The following is a 23091-nucleotide window of genomic DNA, read 5'->3' as shown; positions in this document are numbered from 1 at the left end:
GTATATGTACAATATGTAGAGCTTGATTATTCAGCTTGTTTCCGATCAATTGCACTTCAAGCTGAAAATGTTTAGTCTTGTAATGTAGAATACAATTAGCCATTAACAACATTGTACTCATGTTGTCATAAAATATAGTTGGTGCTGTGTTTGTAGGAATTTTCAGCTCTCCAAGCAAGTTCTTCAACCAGACAAGCTCAGCTTCACATGATGTAAGGCTCTTAAATTCTGTCTCTATGAAAGCTAGTAGCTTATATTAGTAGCTTGTTTTCTACAAGATCAAGAGATAAGATTAGACCCAAGGTATGAACAAAAGCCTGAAACTGACCTTCTATCTCGAGATTCATTGCCCAATCTGAATCAGAGAAGGCAAACAATCTGGTGATCTCATATTTGTGATATCAAATAAAGAGAAGAAATCATAGAGTAGGCTTTGGACTTGTCCTGAACCCTTCATTTGTATCCCAATTTCTAGAAAATAATTGGTGTTTGATGAATAAACTAAGATGTGTTGATAGTAAGAGTATTAATGTAAGGTAGAGAAAGATCAAAGAAACTGAATGAATTAAACTTGATTGAATTCATTACAGCATATACAAGGAGAGAAACTATTTATATATAGAACTGAACTAGTTAAGCCTAGTTTAATTTGCTCATTTGCTGTGTATGTGACTTGATTCTTATTTTGTTAAAAAAAGGATTACTTAATTTTAATCAAGGCTTAGGTTATTGTCAAATGTTGCTGCTGCCAATTAAAGTTTTTGGGCGGAATTGAAGTTTAATTGAAGAAAGTTTAATTAGTTGGAAAAATAACCTTTGAATAATTTGATTATTGTTAAATATGGCTGCTGCTGATTAAAGTTTTTAGGCGGGTGCAACTAACCATGCAATAAATGAAGCTGAAAATTATGAATGCTTAATTAGTTGAAACCTTTGAATGATTCGTGAAACTTGCTAGCACTTAAATTTAACATTGTAATTTTATTTGATATTTTCTAATTTTCAATTTCTCAAATTTGACATAGCTACTCATCAATTTGGTAACCTCTGAATTACTATTTATAGTTTAATGATATTATTATCGGTTCCGCTACGTTACCAACAGTATATCTGCCAACTTCTGCCAACTCTTATTTATAATTGTGTTTCATGGAAGTGTGTTCGTAGATGTGTCTAATAAAAATGTATTTTTTATAGCTGTGTTTAATAGAAGTGTCTTTATAGATATATTTTCTGGATGTGTCTCTTTATATATGCATTTAAAATATATTAATTATTAGACACATCCACGAACACACTTCTATGAAATACAATTATAAATAAGAGTTGACAGAAGTTGACAGATAATATGTTGATACCCTATACTTTTCCTATTGTTATATAATATTAATTTATAATATCCTCAATATATCCAATAGAATATGTTTAAATAGAGGTCCACACAGAAACAGATGCCGAATCAAGAAGTGGGAAAGAACTAAGAAGGTGCGAATGGCATTGACTCCACCACCTCATGATGCAACAACAAATCCGTTTCTACTAATAAGATCTATCAGCAGCAGCAATAATGCCATGCTATCTAAAGAAGAAGAAGAAGAAGAGAAGGAGAATAATAAAGGGGAGCCACATACCAATAATTTGTGTGCCGTGATTAATCACTATATCCACACTCTCAATCACTTTAACTTGCGAAACTTGGGTACCCGCCTTTTCATTCTTATTTTAATTTTGGATAAAATATATTTTTTATCTATACAATTTGTCAAATATTTCAACTACTGCAGGCTACCCCCTTAATCAGAATTTCAACTACGATGCATTGGCACCATTGCTAAGATTTCACCTGAACAATGCGGGTGATCCATTTTTAGGAAGCACGGTGTGCCTAAATTCAACATCATTTGAAGTTAGTGTGCTTGATTGGTTTGCAAATTTGTGGGAGATACAAAACAACAAGTACTGGGGATACGTCACCACTGGTGGAACTGAAAGCAATCTTCACGCCATTTTATTAGGGTCAGTCTTATACATATATATGGTAGAATCTACTATGCTTATCGTTGTGGCTGGTATCTAAAAAAATTTAGTAACATGTAAAAATTATTGCTAAAATTAATCTCATATTTTTTATATTTAAGTAAAAATTTTTATTTTTTAAATTAAAAAAAAAAATTTGCATAGCCATTATAGTCCTATATTCATAAACACCATAATTAATATATATAAGTTAAGGACAAACACTTTTAACCAAAAATTCAATTATTTTTTTTTGGTGACTAATTACTTTTAGTCTAATATTTTAATATTATATTTTTAGTCAATATTTTAAATATTATTAGTCGCTCTGTGGCATTGCTCTATATAAAGTTGCATTAATTATCTTTTCTCCTAAACCAACTTAATTCGCTCTAACTTCCTTAACACATAAAAATATTATATATATATACAAAAAATAAGTTATCAAATCAGTATCTATATATTTATATATAAATATATATTTAATTTTGATACATTGAAAATATAAAATATTTTACACAATTATACAATCACATTTATTCTTTGAAATGATCATTCACGTGATTAATGTGAAAAGTAATTATTTTTATTGACGTAACATTACGTAATTAAATGCATATATAAAATTATTTTAGGCTAACAATGCATAAAAATTAAATTCATAAATATATATGTTGTGTTATATATTGTCAATGCGCATTTTTTATTTTAATATTATTTTATACAAGTGGTTAAATTTTATTTGTGTATTCACAAAAAATCAGCTATCATATCTTTTATGTATATATATACATATGTTATTTATATATTTTTAATATAAATTTTATATTATAATATGTATTTTATATAAATGAATTGACTAATTTTTAGTGTATACATAATTGAAAAACTTAATTAAGTATCATATTTTATCTTAATATAATATATGAGAATCGATCATCTGGATTTACTAAAAAAAGTAAATGGAAAACCATTTCTCATTTAATTTTATTATTTTTCTTTTGTCTTCGTATATATATATATACTAAATGTATCGTAATCTGACATTTATCTATATATGTATCAATTAATATAGGAGAGAAAAATTTCCTGATGGAATTCTATATACTTCACAAGATTCGCATTATTCAATATTCAAAATTGCAAGAATGTACCGAATGCAATGTGTCAAAGTTGGAACTTTGGTCTCCGGTGAAATTGATTGCGCTGAACTAAAAGCTTCATTACTTGCTCACAAGGACCATCCAGCCATCATCAATCTTAACATAGGTCTTGGTTTAATCTTTGATATATTAGCAAATGATACAAAAATCAAATCAATAAATTTATGACAAAAAAATTGTTAATTTCCCGAAGATCTAATTAATAACATTGTGTTGAATTTAAAAACTATATTATATGTACTCTGTGTGTGTATATATATAGGTACAACAATGAAAGGAGCTGTTGACGACATTGATCTTGTAATACAAACATTGGAGAAAAATGGTTTCAGTCGTGATCGATTCTACATTCACTGTGATGGAGCTCTATTTGGAATCATGCTCCCCTTTCTCAAACAAGTGAGTTCGTTGCACTTAATTATTTACACGAATTTCATTAAATAAAAAGCATAAGTCTGGCAATGCTATACACTTATTTATATGCTACTTATTAAATATTACTTTAGTCAATTCATCTTTTTTCAATTATATATTATATCTCGGAAAAAGTAATTTATCCAAAATCATTTTTTAAATTATTATTATTATTATTTAATTTATGTGTATGTAATCCATATCTGGAGTAATTACTTAGGATAATTCTATCAATAAATTAGTTTAATTTATTTAAAATCAAAATGTTTATAAATTATATATCTTCATATAATTTGCGTGCATAATTATAATTAACGAAAAATTTCGAAGAACAAAAATTTTTAGTAAAAAATTGTCAAAATTTATTATATTTGACTTTATTTAATGTATTATGCAATAAATAAATATTAAATAATATAAATTTAGATTGTTTTTGCTGATTTTTTTTCTCTAACATTATCGTATAATTAATTATTTGACACTGGTTTAAAGCTAAGTCAGAGAGAGTCAATTAGTATAGCAATAAAATCAACATGTGAAAGAATAATATTTAGTTTTTTTTTTTTTTTTTGAGATATTTAACAAGACTCTCATTTCTTTAGTTGCGGTAGGTGGTTATGGTGACTGAATTACCTTAGTAATATTTTTTGGGAAAGTACGAAGAGCCAATGAAATATTTGTACAATGTGTATAATAGAAGTTTAGGGAGTATTAGAGATATAATCATTAGTGTTACCTTTTCCCATTAGCTGAAACTTTTGGGATGAGTGGTATCATAATATGGTATTAGAGTTCTAGATCCGAAAGGTCAAGAGTTTGATCTTTGGTGAACCCGAAAATCAGTTTAAGCTTTTTGGGAAAATGTTTATTATCCCTAATACACATTATACAAATAAGCCATTGTCTCCCTAGCGGAACTCATATATATATATATATATATAAAATTCAAGTTATAATGAATCTCATTCCTGATTTTGTGCATCTTAAGAATGTATGGGTGATTGCACATATATGCAGGCACCAAAGATAAGTTTCAAGAAACCAATCGGAAGTGTGTGTGTTTCTGGACATAAATTCTTAGGATGCCCAATTCCATGTGGAGTTGTAATAACTCGTAAAGAATACATGAATACATTATGTAGAGACATAGAATACATTGGTTCAAGGGATGCAACAATCACAGGTAGCCGATCTGGACATGCTCCAATCTTCCTTTGGTATGCTATCACTAAAAGAGGTTCATTGGGGCTTCAAAAAGAAGCTCAAAGTTGCATAAGGAATGCACGTTACTTACATAATCGATTGCGTGAGGCAAGAATTGGTGCAATGTTAAATGAGTATAGCAACATTGTTGTGTTTGAGAAGCCTCTTGATGATGAATTTAGCCGTAGGTGGAGTTTGGCATGCAAAGGGAACATTGCACACGTCGTGGTCATGCAGCACGTTACCATTGAAATGTTGGATTTGTTTGTTGCTGAGTTTCTTCAAAAACGATCCTTTTGGTGGTTCAAGGATTATGGATCTTCTTTTCAGCCTCGCTGCATTGCAGATGAAATTGGTGCTGCAAATTGTTCTTGCTCAATGCACAGTTTGTTATCGTGATTGAGATTGTATCAACTATACAATATGTATGTGACTTGCTAGCAAATTATATTATGTGTGCACTCTATTGTAGTATTAAATATTAATATATTCGAATATGTTTGTTAATGCATATCTTATACATGAGTTTTGCTAGGAACCAACTAGGAGTATAGCCAACTGCAATCAACTAATTGAAAAATAGGTTCATTACAAAAAAAATTTTACTGTCCTAATTTTCCGAATTTTAAAATTAAAAATAAAAAAATTAATTAAGTTGACTTATATAATAATTAGTTCCTAGATTTGTTTTTTACATATACAAGTTTCCTTGACATTATATTATTGATCAGAGTCAAGAAAGAAACTTTCAGTCAGCTTCAATCCTCCAATCGAATGGAGGTGGTACTCACAACTGTAAAAGACTCTAACAATCAAGTCAGTTTAGGACTCAAATGGTATTAAGTTTTGGGTTACATGACATATACCTAGAGTAGTGAAGGTTTCGCCTATTATTTATAGTGTTGCACTTGACTATGGAGATATATTTTACCAGCTGATCTAGGGGTGCACAGACCCGGCCCAGCCTGAAGATTCGGCCCGGTCCCGAACACTTTAGGGACTAATTTGGTGTGATTTTATCGGGTTTAGGGTTGGGTATGGGTCTCAAAAATAGACTCGGTCATTATTTCGGGTCGGGTCCGGATCATAGCTCGGGTCACCCGAAGTCGGCCCGGTGGCCCGGTCATCATACACAATTAATATTTTGTGTTATTAGTGATGGATCATGACTATTCTTATGTGGAATTTAAGTATTGTAAACCTTAATATTTTGTGTTATTAGTCATTATAAGACTATAAGTTAATGTTTTATGTTTAGAATGCATAAGACTTTAGACTAATACATAAGATTGTGTTATTTGTATTGATTTAAATATTTGGTATTATTAGACAATATTAGTATTGATTGTGGTTATGCTTTAATATTGATTGTGGTTATGCTTTAATTTTGAAGAAGGGTTGGTTCTTGTTATATTTTTTTAAGTGAATTTTACTATGTTAACTAATGGTTGGAGTCTTAGAAATTTGGATATTTTTACATGCTAGCTTACAAGAAGGTATGAATGTAATATAATGTTAACGGCCCGGTTTTCACCCGGTTTTTACCCGGTTTTCACCCGGTATAATTGTGGCCCGAAAGTGTATTGGTTTCATCGGGTCTAGGATCGGGTTCGGGTCTAATAAATAGACCCGGTGTATATTTCGGGTCGGGTCTGGCCGTCTGGGTCACATCAAACCCGGCTTCACCCGGCCCATGTGCACCCCTAAGCTGATCCCAACCAATTCTGGTGGGATATAGTTTGATTTGGATATGGAAAAGTATATGGAACCTGAGAGGTGGTCAGCCAAAAAATAAATAACTTAACTAATTTATAATTATATTTAATTAATTTTATTTGTTTTTAATTTATAATATTTGATATTAATTGCTTCTCACCCCAAATTAAAATTCTGAATGATATATTGAAGAAATAGGGGGCGGGGATCACGGAACTTTCAACAATTCCGATTCTCAGTATATAAAAAAATTTATAAAATATATAAAAGAACATCCATTTAGTATGAAAAAGAAACATTCTGATATTTAGTAAAAAAAATATTCTAATGCCTAACATAAGCACCATCCACGTAGAGGTTTTGGATTCACACAGAGATATTTGATTGGTTTTTGGTTGGTACCCTCTTGTTATTGTTGTTTTGATATTATTCTGCCCTCAAGAGACATTCTAGCCAGAGTAGAGATTCCAATGCCATCCTAGATATTGGGCTATAACGAATTCTGAGGTCACATAAGAAATTTTTTTGGCTATGTACAAATAAATATAAGAAGAATGGAACCTAATCAATAAGACGATGGTTTAGTTTTGTATAATTATTAATTAGGAGGACAAATTAATGCTAAATTTTTATGGCGAGTGTTAGATATTAAGTTTTGATTGATTTAATTTACTAGGGTGTGCCATATTTGTGCCTTACAAGATATACTTTGACGGGTAACACCAATATAAAACATATTGTCAATTCTTTATTAAAAATACATATATAAAAAAAACAACACACCCAAACACAGACAAGTTATAAAACTAATTAGTTGACATGCATGCATATTCTGATATTCATATCAACCATCCACTACAGATTGGAAATTGACTTGATAGGTTTTTGTTTATCTTTGATCTGAAGTATTCCATGAAGCTCTTTCTCAAACCTTTTCATAGCTTCTTCTGGCAGACAAATTAAAACAACTCTCCCATACTCTCCTTTAGAATCAGTATATGGAATAAAGTAGCTCAAACTAGGAACATCATCTATACCAGCCTTATCTGGTCCAATATACAAAGGCTTACCCCATCCATAATCCACATCTCTTATCTCAAATTTTGTGATGTCTGACACTATAAAGGACCCTGTCAAGGAAAGTGCAGGCCTTCCCTTAATGGCCATTAGATCAGCAGTAGAGTGAACATACTCCTCACTTGCTTCTTTCTTTGCTTTCTTCACCAACTCCAATGCATAGCTCAAGGGCCGCCCGCATAGCTTCGCCACAGTGGAAACTGCCGCAGGAAGCACAAAAGCGTTGCCATAATACCCTTCAGGTAGTGGAGGATTAAGCCTGTCACAAGAATAATGGGTATTAGCAAAAGAGAAGAGAGAGAATCAATTAAAAATGAATCTTCTTTTAATAAGTTATTTTAACCTGCAAGGTTCAAAACGTGCATTGGCTACACACATGAAGCGAACCTCTTGATTAGGGTTTTGCCAATGCAGTGCAGCTGTATGACAACGCCAGAGGCATGCAGTGAGGACATCGAAGGTGTTGGAAGATTGAGCAATGTGAGGAGGGAGGAGGAAGCGCATTGCATCAATCTCTTTGGAGCCAAAGAAGAAGGAAGCATGGCAGGGTTTGAAGGAGGCACATTTGTTGTCGTCTTCAAGGGGTAGTTGGTTGTATTCAGGGTGCAAGTACGTGACTATTGGAGGGTCTCTGGCACAAAGAAGCTCCCTACACCAAACTGGGAGGATCGAAGGCTTTACTGCACCTTGGGCTATTTCTGCTATGCCTTTTATGAATTGCATAAATCCACTTCCATCACACATTGTGTGGTTCACACGAATAACAAAGATGAAGCCGCCACATTGGAGCCGTGTCACCTGCCAATCCGTTCATTCATATAATATAACGAGAAAGTATAGAAGCCAATGACCTAAGCTTACAATGGAGGTTTAGGAAGTATTAGAGATATGATCATTAGTGTTACATTGTCCTGTCAGGTTACGCTTTTAGGATGAGTGGTTTCATGATATGTTATTAGAGTTTTAGATCTAAAAGGTTAAGAGTTCGATTTTTGGTGAACCCCAAAATCAATTTAAGCTTATCCGGATGATTGCTTAGGCCATTGTTCATTTTATTCATGAACCAAAAATTTAACTCATTGTACACATTGTACGTTTAGGCCATTGACTGGCTCCCTAGGAGTACTCTAATATAATATATCATCACTATCTCCATTACAAATTACAAATATTATTTTTCTCATACCATAAAAATATAAAATTGTTACCCTAAAAAGTAATATTAGAGGCCTAGCAAAATTTATTATTTTTTAATTTAGTTACTAATGTTTAAAAATATAAACTAAAAATATGATGTTAGATTGTTAAATTAAAAGAATTAAATTAATAATTAAAAATACTAACAAAAATAATAAATTCTGTTTTAGTCATTGAGTGTTTTTCTTTTAAAAATTACGATGGACTAATAAAAATAATATTACATATATAAACAAAAAAAATCAACCTAATTAGAAAGCCAACAACACCAATTGCAGGTAACAAATTCATTTATTCAACCTAATTAGAAAGCCACCATACACTCCAATACCACTCCTCCACAATTGACCACTAGTACATTTTTTTTACTGTCATTCTACCACTACTTTCGAATCACGTTCAATCTTAAGTCTTAATCCTCCTAAATTTTAAACTCTTAAATTTAAAAAATTAAACGGTAAATCTTAATTTCTATTCTCTAAATCAGTTTTATTTTATGTTGTTTCACTTTTTTATACTTAAATTTTGGATATTTTATTATTTATATTTTTTTAATTGTTGGCTAATTTTTAAATAGTTGGCTGAACTAATTAGTTCATCAGATTTTTTGAACAGAAATTAGGGTTGGGAATGAGTTGACCTGAGCCAAGCTAGACTAACCTCAAGTTCGACTCACAACTCGACTCATTAACAATCGAACCTATTTTTTAAGCTCAAGTTCACCTTACTGAAAGTTCACAAGCTAGTTCGAGCTTACAAGCTAGGTTAAATAATAGTAACATAACCTATAATTCTATATCAATAAATTATAACTTATATATTTTAAAAAAATTGAAAAAAATTAATTTTACATATTGTTTATCTATCAATAAATTATAAATTTTTTATTTATGTCCTACATCAAAATTATATATAAAAATAAATATAAGATTTTAAATAATTAAGATCATTAATATATATCATTATATATTACTATTTTATATACATATATACAATATTAAAAGTATAGATTATATATATATAATCGAACCAACTCACGAGTTAATGAGTTGAACTTATTTAAACTCAAACTCGACTCATTTAATTTATGAGTTCAATTTCAGGCTTAAGTTTGGCTCACCAGCTCACGAGTTTAGCTTATTGAGCTATTAATAGGTCGAGCTCGAACTGGCTCATGAGCTGACTTGACTCACTTCCAACCCAAACAAAAATATATACACTATAAAAAAAACTAGTTTTCATGGTAATAATATTATGATATTTTTTAGTTAATTTGTTTTTTTTGTAGTAATGATATATTTATTATTATTATTATTATATATTATTACAATGATAAATTATTAAGTTTTATGACTATTAAACATTTTTTTATTGCCAATCATTATTATAATCGTCATTAAAAATTTTTAGCCATAAAATATAAAATAATTATTGATTCATTAAGTATAAATGTAGTATTAGCAGCTATTTTTATGGTTACTAAAAACAAATTAATTACTACCAAAAATGATTTTATAAGAATAGGATCAGCGTGTGTGTATAATTTAATTAACCTGAAAAAGCATGAGCGGAGAGTTAATAATTCCATCATGGGAAGATGGAACATCGCAGAGGAGCTCATCAAAGCAAGGAAATGGAGGCAGAAAATCAACACCAAAATGGTCAAGTGTAACATCTGCATCAGCTTCGATGAACAACACACCTTCTCCAGTACAATCCACCATAAGTTTTCCCCTAGGACCTTCCCTAAGTCTCCCAGCAAATGGATAATAGAATACTAGTGCTTTGGACAACGCTTCCCTGATGACATGGGCAGGATCTTTACCTTTCATTGAAGCCTGATATGGAAAGATCTGAACCACTGTATAGTGGATGCGTAGAGCTTGTTGGTCATCAATGTCGGAGAGAAGCTTAAGCTCATGGGGAGTGGGTCCAGCCGGTGCAACTAATTCTGCTGGCTTCCTTGTTACTTTAAACACCATAGATGATGTTGATGATGATGATTTCTGGAGGACCATTATGTATTTTTATGTGAATTAAAGTAAGAATCCAAGGTTTGGTGTTTGATGAACAAATTGAGATGTGTTGACAGTAAGAGTATTAATGTAAGGCAGAGAAAAATGAGAGAAGTGAAAACTGAATGAATAAAACTTGACTGAATTCATTACAGCGTATACAACGAGAGAAACTATTTATATAGAGAACTAAACTAGTTTGCTATATATGTGACTTGATTTTTGTTTTGTTAGAAAAAGATTACTTAATTTTTATCAAGGCTTAGATTATTGTCAAAGTAAAAATAAAAGTATAGGTAGAGAATGAAAATATTAAACATATTCAATTCACTAATTATGCGGATTATTATTCTAATATTAAGATTTAGGTAGGTAATTTAGAGTATAGTATATTTTTATTTTATTGGACCAATTTTAGAGCCTATTGTTCACATTGTTCACAAAAGTTATTATCTACCTAGCAAAATGCTAGATAAACAATGATCATTTTAAACAACATGAATAACCACCAATCAAATAAAAATACACTACATTTTAATTTAATGCTACTAATTAAATTTATTAAGATTAATTTACTCTTTTAACCCTATTAATTCACATTATTCACACATTGTTCAAAAATGTTGTTAGTTACCTATACTTTTCCTATCAAATATTGCTACTGCTGATTAAAGTCCGCAAAGCGTTTAAAATAATTTTAAATAAAAATGTTTGATCTTGTTCAATGAATAAATTATCAAGTATTAAATTTTTTACATATAACATAGATTAAAAGTGTTATTTTTATTAAAAATAAAGTAGTGTTGTTATATTCTTGAAATGGTTATTTGACGTTAAAATACTAAATTGTTAATTTGTTCAAAATTTAAATTTTTAACAAAAATTTTATTAAAAGATTGTTTTATTTTTATTATTTTTTATAAATTTTATAATATTATTTTTTTATTTTCATTTTATTATTATTTTAATATTTTTTATTTTACGAATTTAATAATTTTTTACGAGTTGAGCTTTTATTTACAATTTTTATAATTCTTTTAATATTTTTTATTTTTAAAGATTTATATTTTAATTTATTAATTCTTATGGTTAATTATTTTATTTTTAATCTAATAATTTTTATTTATCTTTGAATTTTTTATTATTCATCTACGTTTTTCAAAATATATTTTTTAACTGTGATCAAATAAATAACTTTAGAAAAATTTATTTTTGTCACTTTTATATATATGAATGGTGCCTAACCATGCGATAAATGAAGTTGAAAATTATGAATGTTTAGTTGGAATTTTTAAATGATTCGTGAAACTTGCTAGTTCTTGAAAACTTACGAGCACTTGCTAGAAGTTTTTTGTGTGACATAACAAGTGCATCTTCTCCATAACGTATTAGTAATCTAGCTCATCAATTAGAGTTTTGGATTCGCTCCTCCATATTTAATTTGTTTTATACTATATCTATTTGGTTATGATTTTTTATTATGCTCTTAAAAAAAAGATTTGTATTAGCTTTCGTATTTTCTCTTTATATTTACTATATTATTATTTTTGACCTTACAATTTTATCTGATAAGATTAGATCGGATTTAGCAAATTTGAGTTCGGATTTAAGCTAAATTCTTCGGATTGGCTTGGCTATTAAGCTTTTGGAAAAATAAATCAAATTCGATCCGATATTTTAATTAAAAATAAAAAATAAATGAATTTAAATTAAAACAAAAAGCAGCACAAGGAGATCTAGAAACAGCATATTCAAACGAAAATATTTGGTAATCAAAGAAAATCAGCCAAAAACAATTTGGGTGGAAAGGTCTATGCTAATAAGGGTTCAGCTTGAAAGGTTTTAAACTTGCAAGTAGAAATATAAATATGATTTTAGATAGATTTTATATTTGATAGGATTTAGAGTTTAAACCTTATTTTATTTATTGTCACCTCTACCTCTAACCTAGAGTGTGCTGCACTGTTGTTAACTTTTGTTGTTGATGTTGAACTAAATTGAGTCACATGTTCAATTTAACATAATAAATTAAGTTCTAGTTAGAGTTTAGATTATGGATTTTTAATGAATTTAACTATAAAACCAATAATTTATTAGTCAATTTCAACCAATATTTTTTTTAAATAAATTTAATTTTGCAGGTTAGATCAAATCGAATTGGAAAATTTAAAATGCGGATAAAGTTTGAGTTAAAAAATTTAAACCTATAGATATAATTAAGGTAGAACTTAAATACTACCCTACCTTACTGGTTCCTACCTTTAATTTTAACAACACTAAAATTTTATAGCCGATATATAGGAGCTATCATAATAATAACCATAGACTCCACCATGGTGTATTTACCTAAATTATATTAGGCCCCTAGACATACATGATAAATGACATTTGGTTGTATCCTCCTTTGGGAGGTAATTTAAAAAAGGCCACTTAAAAGGGTCTACAGAGGCTATTGAGAGTATAGATATGAATGACTTATTTGTTAGTAAGCTAGAAAATAGAAACATTTTTTTTTGTTATGCATGGTATTTTTTAAGAGTCTCGCTAGAGAGACAATGACTTATTTGTATAATGTGTACAATGGACTATATGAGTTACAAAATGAACATTCTCCATACTATATAGAATAACCATCCGACGAGTTCACCAAGGATTGAACTCTTGACCTTTCGGATCTAGAACTCTAATACCATGTCATGATACTACTCATTCCAAAAAATTTAGCTAATGAAAAAAGATAACACTAATAATTATATCTCTAATACTCCCTAAACCTCCATTGTACATATTGTACAAATATTACATTGGTTTCTCATACTTTCCCTTTTTAATAAGATAGATTAAAGATTAATTTATCGAGATCTGAGCTCTATTTAAAAAATTTTTGTTGACTAATGAATTACTGCATGCATAAGACAAGAATTGAACTCCGACACTTACTCAAACGGACAAGTGATCTGACTACACGACCAATCCAAATTGGTTAATAAAAACAATATTTAAGAGCTGGTTGGAATCATCTAGCCCAAGTAAGGATGGTGAAATTGGGCCAGAGAGATGAACTTGAGAAGAGAGTAACTGGATCGAAGTCAGATGAAGAAAAGAGTGGGCCAAAGAGAAGGATATTGTTAAGTAGTTGTAAACAGAACACAGGATTATATTCATATGGTAGTGTGGAGAGTTTGTTAGAGTGAGTGAAAATTATAAGATTTGAGAGATAACTGAGTAGAGAATCATTTGGAATATTTGAATAGAGTTGTATTAGGAGTTTCTTCCTCAACTCAGAAGAAGGAAATAATTGAAGAATTCATCCTTCATAATGTTCACTCATACATTCATACTATCCTTTCATCTTCTTCTTAATTGTCACAACATTACAGTTTTTAATTTACATTCTCATTTATACATCTATCAATATTAACATACAGATTCCATAGTTTAAATTGTTAAGTAGAGACACATTTTAATGTATCTATGCATGCATGCAGGCACCAAAGATAAGTTTCAAGAAACCCATGGGAAGTGTGTGGTTTTTTGGATACATAAACTCTTGGGAGGCCTCTTGATGATGAATTCAACCGTAGGTGAAATCTGGCATGCAAAGGGAACATTGCGCATGTGGTGGTCATGCATCACGTTACCATTGAAATGTTGGATTCATTTGTCGCTGAGTTTCTTCAGAAACGATCCTTTTGGTGGTTCAAGGATTATGGCTTTTCTTTTCAGCCTCCATGCATTGCAGAGGATAGATGTTGGTACTGCAAATTGTTCTTGCTCAACACACAGTTTGTTATCGTCATTGAGATTTGTATTAGCTATACAATGTATTTATGCTTTATATAATTCCTAGCAAATTATATTATGTGTGCACTCCATTATAATCTTTATTAGTGTATTAGTAGATACTAGTGTACTTACTAATCTATTTAATATGTATAATAACGAGTTTCCTCAATATTATTTTATCACTCACAATATTTCAAAAAAATAAAAAAGATGTTAGTTGGATTATAAGACTTAATATTTTAACAAAAAGTATTGCAAAAGATATGACAAAAGTAAAAAAATATTGCACAAATTTACTATATGAAATTATGAATATACAACTTTGTTAAGTAAATATCAAAATCAACTATTAAAGTTAACTAATAGTATAAAATATATATTGAAATATAAAATACATATTAAAAAGGATCCCGCCAGGGAGACAATGAAACATCCCCCATACTATCTAGAATAATCATTCGAGTACTAAGCTTAAACTGATTTTGGAATTCATCAAGGATTGAACTCTTGACTTTTCGGATCTAGCGCTCTAATACCATGTCATGATACCACTTATTCCAAAAGTTTCAGCTGATGGGAATAGGTAACACTAATGATTATATCTCTAATACTCCCTAAACCTCCATTGTACACATTGTATAAATATTCCATTGGCTCATCATACTTTCCCTTTTGATAATCATAAATGTTCCGGCCCGGCTCAGCTAGCACTACGCCCCGACCCAGGCGTCCGGCCTAACGAGGTTATCGGACCCGAACCGGGAGATCGATCCAATACCTCCACCCCTCCAGCACAACACTTGTAGCTGGGGGAAAGAAAACTTCTTGGAAGGCGGGTCTACTCTTGTGGGACCCGCCCTAGGTGTGAGGTATATAAAGGGAGGGCCCTACCTCTCTCAAGGTACGTTACTATCTCCTCACTTTTATTGTCATCTGTACAAATTTCTGATTTAAGCGTCAAAATCCTTTTTGCAGGTGGCCCCCTCTTCACACCACAACAGTTCGAAAGGTTGCGAAGTCTCAGTCCTCACGCACCAGAAACTCAGATCCAAGCCAGTTCCCTCCATTCCACTCTCAAAGCACATCACCGACCCGTCTAGACCCGAAGTCACGAACAATAAGTTTACTATAAAAAAGATTTTTCCAGCAAGACGAAGAAGGTATGTATTTGCAGAAGCAGAGTCGTCTCATGCAAGCCAAGGGAGGCACGCAAATATGCAATTCCCCAACATTGAAATTTTTAATATAAATTGTCTATATTTTTCGGTTTAATAATGGGAAAGTTTAGAGTTCAACATTTTTATTAAAATTTGTCCCGCACTTAACTATTAAAAGGAAAATGAGTAATCCTACACTATTAGTTATCATCTTACACCATTAAAAATATTGATGATGACTAATTGATGGCTAAATATCACAAATTCTACTGGTTCCTAGCACTACTCTTTAATAATAATAGTAAAAGATCACAATGTAGAACATATATATTATCATGAGCAAATCACTATATTAAGTCAAGGAGAGAAAAAAATTACAGAAATCTGCCAAACTAAAAACTGGTTCATGAATCAACCAAGAGCTATTTATATATAGTTCGAATCAGCCTAATTCGAACTCTAATTACATGTAATTCGAATCACAGCGATTCGAACTATTCGAATTAGTGGGTGTGAGTAGTTCGAATCAGTGTGATTCGAATTACATGTAATTAGAGTTCGAATTAGGCTGATTTGAACTATATATAAATGACTCTTGGTTGATTTATGAACCAGTTTTTGGTTTGGTAAATTTCTGTAATTTTTTCCTCTCTTTAGTTTAATATAGTAATTTGCCCTATTATCATTATCAATTAGTCATCATTAGTAATTTTAATGACGTGAAATTTCATCCAATAATATAAAATTATTCACTTTATTTTTATTGATTAAATATTGGCTGAATTTCAATAAAACTGGTAGCCCTAAAACACACGCGACGAGTTATAAAACCGAGTTGACATGCATACATATTCAGATATCAAGCATCCAATACAAATGATATTTCATCCCTGATCTGAAGTATTTCGTTAAGCTCTTTCTCAAACCTTTTCATGGCATCTTCTTCTGGCAGGGAAATTAAGACAACTCTACCATGCACTCCTCTAGAGTTAGTATATGGAACATAGTAGCTCACACCAGAAATATCATCTATACCAGCTCTGACTAATCCAGAATACAAAGGCTTACCCCATCCATAATCCACATCTCTAAACCCACATTTTGTGATGTCTGACACTATAAAGGATCCTGTCATCGAAAACGCAGGCCTTCCCTTAATGGCCATTAGATCAGAAGTAGAGTGAACATACTCCTCACTTGCATCTTTCTTTGCTTTCTTCACCAACTCCAATGCATAGCTCAAAGCCCGCCTGCAAAGCATCTCCACGGTGGAAACTGCCGTAGGAAGCACAAAAGCGTTGCCATAATACCCTTCAGGCAGTGGAGGACTAAACCTATTAAAGGAAAAGAGAATCAATTAAAATGATTATCCTTGTTCAAATTAAAGAGGAGTATGCAGATGTAATTATTATTTTAACCTGCAAGGTTCAAAACGTGCATTGACTGTGCAAAGCAAGCGAACCTCTTGGTTAGGGTTTTGCCATTGCAATGCAGCTGTATGACAACGCCATATGCATGCACTGAGGACTTCGAAGGTGGTGGAAGATTGAGCAAGACGACGAGGGAGGAGGCAGCGCAATGCATCAATCTCTTGGGGGCCAAAGAAGAAGGAAGCTTGGGAGGGTTTGAAGGAGACAGTTTTGTTGTCATCAAGTGATAGTTGTTTGTATTCATGGTGGATGAATGTGACTCTTGGTGGGTCTCTGGCACAAAGAAGATCCCTACACCAAACTGGGAGAATTGAAGGGTTTGATGCACCTTGGGCTATTTCTGCTATGGCCTTTATGAATTGACCAATTCCACATCCATCACACAGTGTGTGGTTCACACGTATAGCAAAGATGAAACCACCGCATTTGAGACGTGTTACCTGAATAAGCAGCAGAGGAGAGTTGATGATCCCATCATCAGAAAATGGAGCATCGTAGAGGAGCTCATCAAAGCAAGGAAATGGAGGCAGAGGGTCAACACCAAAATAGTCAAGTGTAACGTCTGCATCAGCTTCAATGAACAGTACACCTTCGGCAGTGCAATCCACCACAAGTTTGCCACTATGACCTTCCCTAAGCCTTCCGGCAAGTGGATAATAGAACACAAGTGCTTTGGACAATGCTTCCCTGATGACATGGACAGGGTCTTTCCCTGCCATTGAAGGGTTGTATGGAAAGAATTGCACCAATGGAAGGTGGTAACGAAGACCCTTTTGGTCATCAATATCGGAGAGAAGCTTGAGCTCACGGGGGGTGGGTCCAGCAGGTGCCACTGACTCCGCTGGCTTCCTCCTCACTTTAAGCACCATAGATGATGATTTCTGGAGAACCATTATGTGCTTTTATGTGAACTAAAGCAAAAAAATGGAAATGTTGGTGTTTGATGAACAAACTGAGAGAGACGTTGATAGTAAGAGAATTAATTATACAAGGTAGAGAAAGAGAAGTGAAAACTGAATAAATTAAACTTGATTGAATTCAGTAGAGCATATAGAAGGAGAGGAACTATTTGTAAAGAGAAGTAAACTATTTTGCTGTGCAGCTAACAGAGTAATGAAGGACGAGTAGTGATGATTATACAGCAAACTAGTTAGAGACGCTGCTGGAGAGATTTTAGTGGCTGCCACGTGTAGGAGAAGCTTATCTCTTCAATCACATGAATGGTAAGTACGATGCACACACCGACACGGAGTCGCGAATGTTAAAATCTTACATGACACGGGGACATGCATACATATAAAATATAAAGTATTTTTTAGATAAACCGTAATAATATTTTAATATTTTATTGATATTAAAATATAAATTAATTTTTTAAATTATTTTTATTGTCTTATTTTAATTATATCAAGTATTTAAAATTTTTTTTATTTTAATAAATAATAATATATACTATATCTAAATTTATTTTAAGAATATATATTAAAAATAAAACCGGACACGCTGACTGGTAATAGTATTTAGGTGTGTCAAAGTGTGTCCGAAGCTAGGAAGCACCAATATGACACGCGATACGGACACGACACGACACGGATACGCCGACACGTTCTTTTTATAAAAAATTGGATACGACACGTTTAGAATACGATGTGAATTAAAATTTAAATAATATATTAAATTAATAAAATATCATATTGTAAATATAAGAGTAAATATAGTCGCATAAAAAAGTCTTAAAATTATGCAATTATTAAAAAAAATAAAAAAATTTAATCTACTCTTGCCATCTCGCTAACAGAAAATGTATCAATTTCTTCTCCTCCAAGTTCATCATCCGCAAAAACACCACAGCTTCTATGTTTGGTTCATCTAAAGATAAATACGAAACTTCACTCAGATCTGGGTAATTAGATTTAGGTTTTGATTTATTAATTATTTTATTTTTAAATTTAAATTTTGATTTGTTTTCATTTTAGAATATTTTAAAATTAGAAAGAAAAAATTGGTTAATCGGGCCATAAAATCACAAAATCAATTTAAAATTTGTAGTCCAGCAGAAAGATCCGTCTCATGAACATTTGAATCGGGTCGGACTCGTTCGGATTCGTGACAGCTCCACCAAAATTCTGCACCGCAAGAAGACACACCGCCGATACATTCGTTTGAAGTATCCACCGTGTGTCGGCGTCGGTTTCGAATCCGACACGGATACGCCAGCACCATGAGAGAATCCGTGCTTCATAGGTCCAGAAAAGAATTTTTTATTTTTTATTGAGACACGGTTTGGACACAGCAGACACGCGTGTCGAACGAGTGTCGGTGAGTGTTGTGTTCGAAATGTGTCCGACACGCAGACACGACAACTCAGGTGCTATGCTGCTGCCAGCTGGAGAAGATAGAATTTATGAGCAGTTTACATTTGTTGCACAAAACTACCACATGATGATCAACCAGTTGGAGAAACTATTGATAGCATCAAGTGTTAAATCTTGATAATTTATTATCATTAAATTCCCAAAGAAGAATATGGCTTAATTAATTCAATCTCAAGCCAGCTACTCTCCAATGGAATAATTTCGAAAACCTACAAATACAATTGTAAAATGTACTAGGTTACTCTTCCCTTCTCTTTCAACATATTGATGCCTGTAAAAGGTTGCAGATATATTTTTAAAAGCTAGCAATTGTAAGAAAACAAAATTGATAATAATTTTATTAATATCTTTCATATATTTGTTTTCCCATTCTTGTTATGTAAATACACAGCAATTAAGCACAACTTTGTTTTCTTAGTTTACAATACAATGAGAATAAAGCATTCTGATATCTATGAATTTGAATATCCAAATCTTCTATAAGCATAGAGATGCAGACCTCCATCCAGATGCAGAGTAAGTGAAGTTCTATAATGTATTGATTTGTGTTCATCAACCAACTTGAATTTGTAGCTGCCTAAGAGGATAGCAGAGAAGATTTTCATCTGTCTGTATGAGAAATCCTTCCCAAGACAAACTCTTGGACCCGCCTGTGGAATCAACAACCAATATATATATAAATTTCTATTTTTTCAATGTTTCTTGTTCGCTAAGAAAACTATTTTGAAGTGATATCATATCAAGCTCTGACCTGGAAAGCTGTGAATTTGAAAGGGCTTTCTTGCTGAAACTTTCCATCTATGTCGAGCCACCTTTCTGGTTTGAACTCTTCAGCATCATCACCCCACAATGATTTCATCCTTCCCATGGCATAAGGTTGGTATGTCACAACATCACCTTTCTTCACATAGAATCCATCCGGCCACACATCATCTGAGGAACAAATCTTTGTATGCTGCCATACAAGCATCAAACCAAGTCGTTAGACAAATCGAATACTAAACATACTATAGAAGAATATATATAAAAAAGAATATTTTCTTTTTTTTTCCGTGTGGTTTTGTTATATCATTCACCCATGGAACAGCAGGGTGGAGTCTTAGTGTCTCTGTCAAAGCTGCATGTAGATACTGCAGTTTTTCAAGAGCTTCTTCAGTTATATTAGCTGCAAACTCCTCTAGCTTTGAAAAATCTGATAACCCGGTTGCATCTTTGACTTCTTGTGCAATCTTTTCCTGCACATGAGGAAGCTTGCATAGCCGGAAAAGGAACCATGAAAGAGTAGTGGCTGTTGTATCTTTTCCAGCTATGATGAAACTCAAGATGATGTCTTTCAGGTACTTTGGATCGGTCTCATCCAATTCTAGAAACCTTGACAAAAGATCTTTCCTCACCTGTCAAAAGAAAACAACATGTAATGCCAATGAATTTCTTCAATGATTTTCTATAACTATCAACAAATAAGGTTTTGTCTTATGAATTCTTACAGGCTTATCATCTTGATTATGGACTTGTTCAGTCTTGCTTTTAATCACATTATACACAAATTCATCTACAACTCTGACATGTTTCTTCAGTAAAGCTTCTTGTCCTATGTTCAAAAACCGCTTTGCCTTCCAGAAAACGTCGATATACCTAAGTGCAGTAATTGCACTTGCATCATCAAAAGAACTAGAGAATTTGATGCCTTCTTCATATGTTCCACCCATAGTGTCCAGTTCTACACCTAGTACTATATTAAATACCGAGTCCATGGTTGATTTGGAAAGTAAGTCCTGCCAATAAGAACTTTTCTTACATCAATGTGTAACAAACTCAAATAATAACCAAAGTTGTTTAACTAAATGTTGTAGAAGTATATCTCTCTATTTGAAGATTCATACATGGATTTCAATTGCCTTATTTGATGTTGCTGCTTCAGATACTATTGCAGCAAGTTTTACAGCATTTGATTTGAAAACCGAACTGCTGTAATCTCTCAAAAGCTTTGAGGAAAATTGGTAGCTTGCTGCCTTTCTCTGATGTCTCCACTTCTCTCCATCCACTGTGAATATCCCATCTCCCAACAGGTCCCTCAGAATTTCATACTGATGCCGTCCCTGAAACAAGTTATAGGAACTTTTTAGGCTCTAGCATCCAAACTATGTTACTGATTCAATAATACATTGTATTTTCCACTATAGATTGGGAAAATATGTTCATCACGAAGATATGAAATATTTAAAATGTCTGAATCAATTCAAGTTTTCCTTTAGTTCTAAAATTCCAATCAACTAGGAATTGCATAATTTGGAACGTTAAATCTGACTTGTGAACTTCCTCTCCTTCCAGCTTTTTGCTATTACTATGCAAACTGAAATAACAACTTTTCTTTCTGGCCACAAAATTATCACATATCTGAACATGTTTAGTTCTGTTTTTGTATAACTAATTCTGATAGAATTGATTTTGATTTTTGATGCAAGGTATTTATATTTGGTTGTTACTATTCTGAAAGTAAACATATTCACTTTTGCTAGAATCAATTCTAGAGGCTAGAACAGATTTGCAAATTAGCAACAAAACATGCACAAAAATAGCCAAATATTGAGGAAATAAAATTCAAGTGTGTACATGCAAAAGTAGATCCTCACATGATTTAACTTTGTAGAGTTGAATTAGTACCTTGCCATAGTTTGAAAAGTTTGTCTTGAGGATATATTCCACATTGGTGGGGTCTGAAGTATTCACCTCACTGCTTGATAAGCTAAGGAGCCTATAACTGCTGTGCTTTCTTGCAAGATCTGTCATGTAATCATGTAGCCTGTTGAAGTTGACAAGTTGGTGGAAAACAGTTCCGGCAATGGGGTGGCGTTTTCTTCTCCGGCCATGTCTTTCGGCAACTAACACTGCTATAACTAAGGCTACAACTGCTGCAGCTAGATATTTGCAATCAATGCTAAAATAATTTAACATTTTGGCTCAGCAGAAGACTATTTGCTACAAAATTTTGATCATGAAGAAACTGAAATACCTATAATAACAACAGAATTATTTATAATATTTTTCATAGAATGGTATTTAAACACTATGTTTGTCACCCACTGGTCTACCACCCTGGCCTGTCATTTTATAATATGTGAAAAACTAGTATTATAAATTTGTTATAACATTTTTAGATAATGAAAAATAATACATGAGTTTTTATTATATAATTAGCTTTAAAATAATCTGTATATTACTGAGTTCTGCAATTTTGTGCGGGTCCTAAGTTCCACAATAGTTACTATTATCTTTATTGGTTTATTTTAATATATTACTGATACTTCTAGAAACATCATTTTTAACTATTAGTTATTTTGCTTTTAGCAGCAATTAGATATAGCCGTTTTATGTTTATTACTAAAAGGTTTTAGCGACTATGTCGGTAAAAAAAATTTTTAATGATCGCAAAAACTATATAATTATTACTATAACATATAGTAATAATGACAAATATATAATTGTCATAAAAGCAAAAGTTAAATAATACATACAATGAACATTATGTTATTGTCACTAAA

At 31.9% G+C, this 23091-nt stretch overlaps 4 protein-coding genes across 4 annotated transcripts; 1 reads left to right on the top strand and 3 right to left on the bottom strand.

Moving 5' to 3' along the window:
* The first annotated feature begins 1491 nt into the window (after positions 1-1491).
* On the top strand, positions 1492-5203 carry LOC112749396 (serine decarboxylase 1-like). The gene is made up of 5 exons (XM_029293036.2): positions 1492-1699; positions 1785-2016; positions 3092-3285; positions 3442-3578; positions 4611-5203. Exons 1-5 carry the CDS (start codon positions 1492-1494, stop codon positions 5193-5195), a joined length of 1356 nt encoding a protein of 451 aa, XP_029148869.1. The 3' UTR covers positions 5196-5203.
* Positions 5204-7301: 2098 nt separating this feature from the next.
* LOC112749395 (13-hydroxylupanine O-tigloyltransferase-like) lies at positions 7302-10910 on the bottom strand. Its single transcript, XM_025797649.2, has 3 exons — positions 10340-10910; positions 7933-8387; positions 7302-7848 (listed from the first exon to the last, which is right to left on the bottom strand). The coding sequence occupies exons 1-3, from the start codon at positions 10802-10804 to the stop codon at positions 7368-7370; spliced, it is 1401 nt and encodes a 466-aa protein (XP_025653434.1). The 5' UTR covers positions 10805-10910; the 3' UTR covers positions 7302-7367.
* A 5656-nt stretch (positions 10911-16566) lies between these two features.
* On the bottom strand, positions 16567-18359 carry LOC112751683 (13-hydroxylupanine O-tigloyltransferase). The gene is made up of 2 exons (XM_025800900.3): positions 17163-18359; positions 16567-17078 (listed from the first exon to the last, which is right to left on the bottom strand). The coding sequence occupies exons 1-2, from the start codon at positions 18065-18067 to the stop codon at positions 16604-16606; spliced, it is 1380 nt and encodes a 459-aa protein (XP_025656685.1). The 5' UTR covers positions 18068-18359; the 3' UTR covers positions 16567-16603.
* A 1502-nt stretch (positions 18360-19861) lies between these two features.
* Positions 19862-22631, bottom strand: LOC112751681 (cytochrome P450 704C1-like). The gene is made up of 6 exons (XM_025800898.3): positions 22214-22631; positions 21433-21648; positions 21037-21324; positions 20626-20943; positions 20301-20504; positions 19862-20199 (listed from the first exon to the last, which is right to left on the bottom strand). The coding sequence occupies exons 1-6, from the start codon at positions 22502-22504 to the stop codon at positions 20002-20004; spliced, it is 1515 nt and encodes a 504-aa protein (XP_025656683.1). The 5' UTR covers positions 22505-22631; the 3' UTR covers positions 19862-20001.
* Positions 22632-23091: the final 460 nt, after the last annotated feature.

The sequence above is a fragment of the Arachis hypogaea genome, chromosome 15 (assembly GCF_003086295.3).
Source record: "Arachis hypogaea cultivar Tifrunner chromosome 15, arahy.Tifrunner.gnm2.J5K5, whole genome shotgun sequence".
NCBI lineage: Eukaryota > Viridiplantae > Streptophyta > Magnoliopsida > Fabales > Fabaceae > Arachis > Arachis hypogaea.
This window is presented reverse-complemented; position numbering and strand designations above follow the sequence as displayed.

Bases quoted from the DNA above. Each gene is read 5' to 3' on its own strand.
- LOC112749396 (XM_029293036.2), top strand. From the start codon at position 1,492: ATGGCATTGACTCCACCACCTCATGATGCAACAACAAATCCGTTTCTA. The intron at 3,286-3,441 runs GTCTTGGTTTAA...GTATATATATAG, and splicing joins CATCATCAATCTTAACATAG to GTACAACAATGAAAGGAGCT. The intron at 3,579-4,610 runs GTGAGTTCGTTG...ACATATATGCAG, and splicing joins TGCTCCCCTTTCTCAAACAA to GCACCAAAGATAAGTTTCAA.
- LOC112749395 (XM_025797649.2), bottom strand. From the start codon at position 10,804: ATGGTCCTCCAGAAATCATCATCATCAACATCATCTATGGTGTTTAAA. The intron at 8,388-10,339 runs GTTAATTAAATT...ACGGATTGGCAG, and splicing joins CTCCGCTCATGCTTTTTCAG to GTGACACGGCTCCAATGTGG. The intron at 7,849-7,932 runs GTTAAAATAACT...TTCTTGTGACAG, and splicing joins GCACGTTTTGAACCTTGCAG to GCTTAATCCTCCACTACCTG.
- LOC112751683 (XM_025800900.3), bottom strand. From the start codon at position 18,067: ATGGTTCTCCAGAAATCATCATCTATGGTGCTTAAAGTGAGGAGGAAG. The intron at 17,079-17,162 runs GTTAAAATAATA...TTCCTTTAATAG, and splicing joins GCACGTTTTGAACCTTGCAG to GTTTAGTCCTCCACTGCCTG.
- LOC112751681 (XM_025800898.3), bottom strand. From the start codon at position 22,504: ATGTTAAATTATTTTAGCATTGATTGCAAATATCTAGCTGCAGCAGTT. The intron at 21,649-22,213 runs GTACTAATTCAA...AACTTGTTTCAG, and splicing joins ACTTTTCAAACTATGGCAAG to GGACGGCATCAGTATGAAAT. The intron at 20,200-20,300 runs GTCAGAGCTTGA...TTGATTCCACAG, and splicing joins TCAAATTCACAGCTTTCCAG to GCGGGTCCAAGAGTTTGTCT.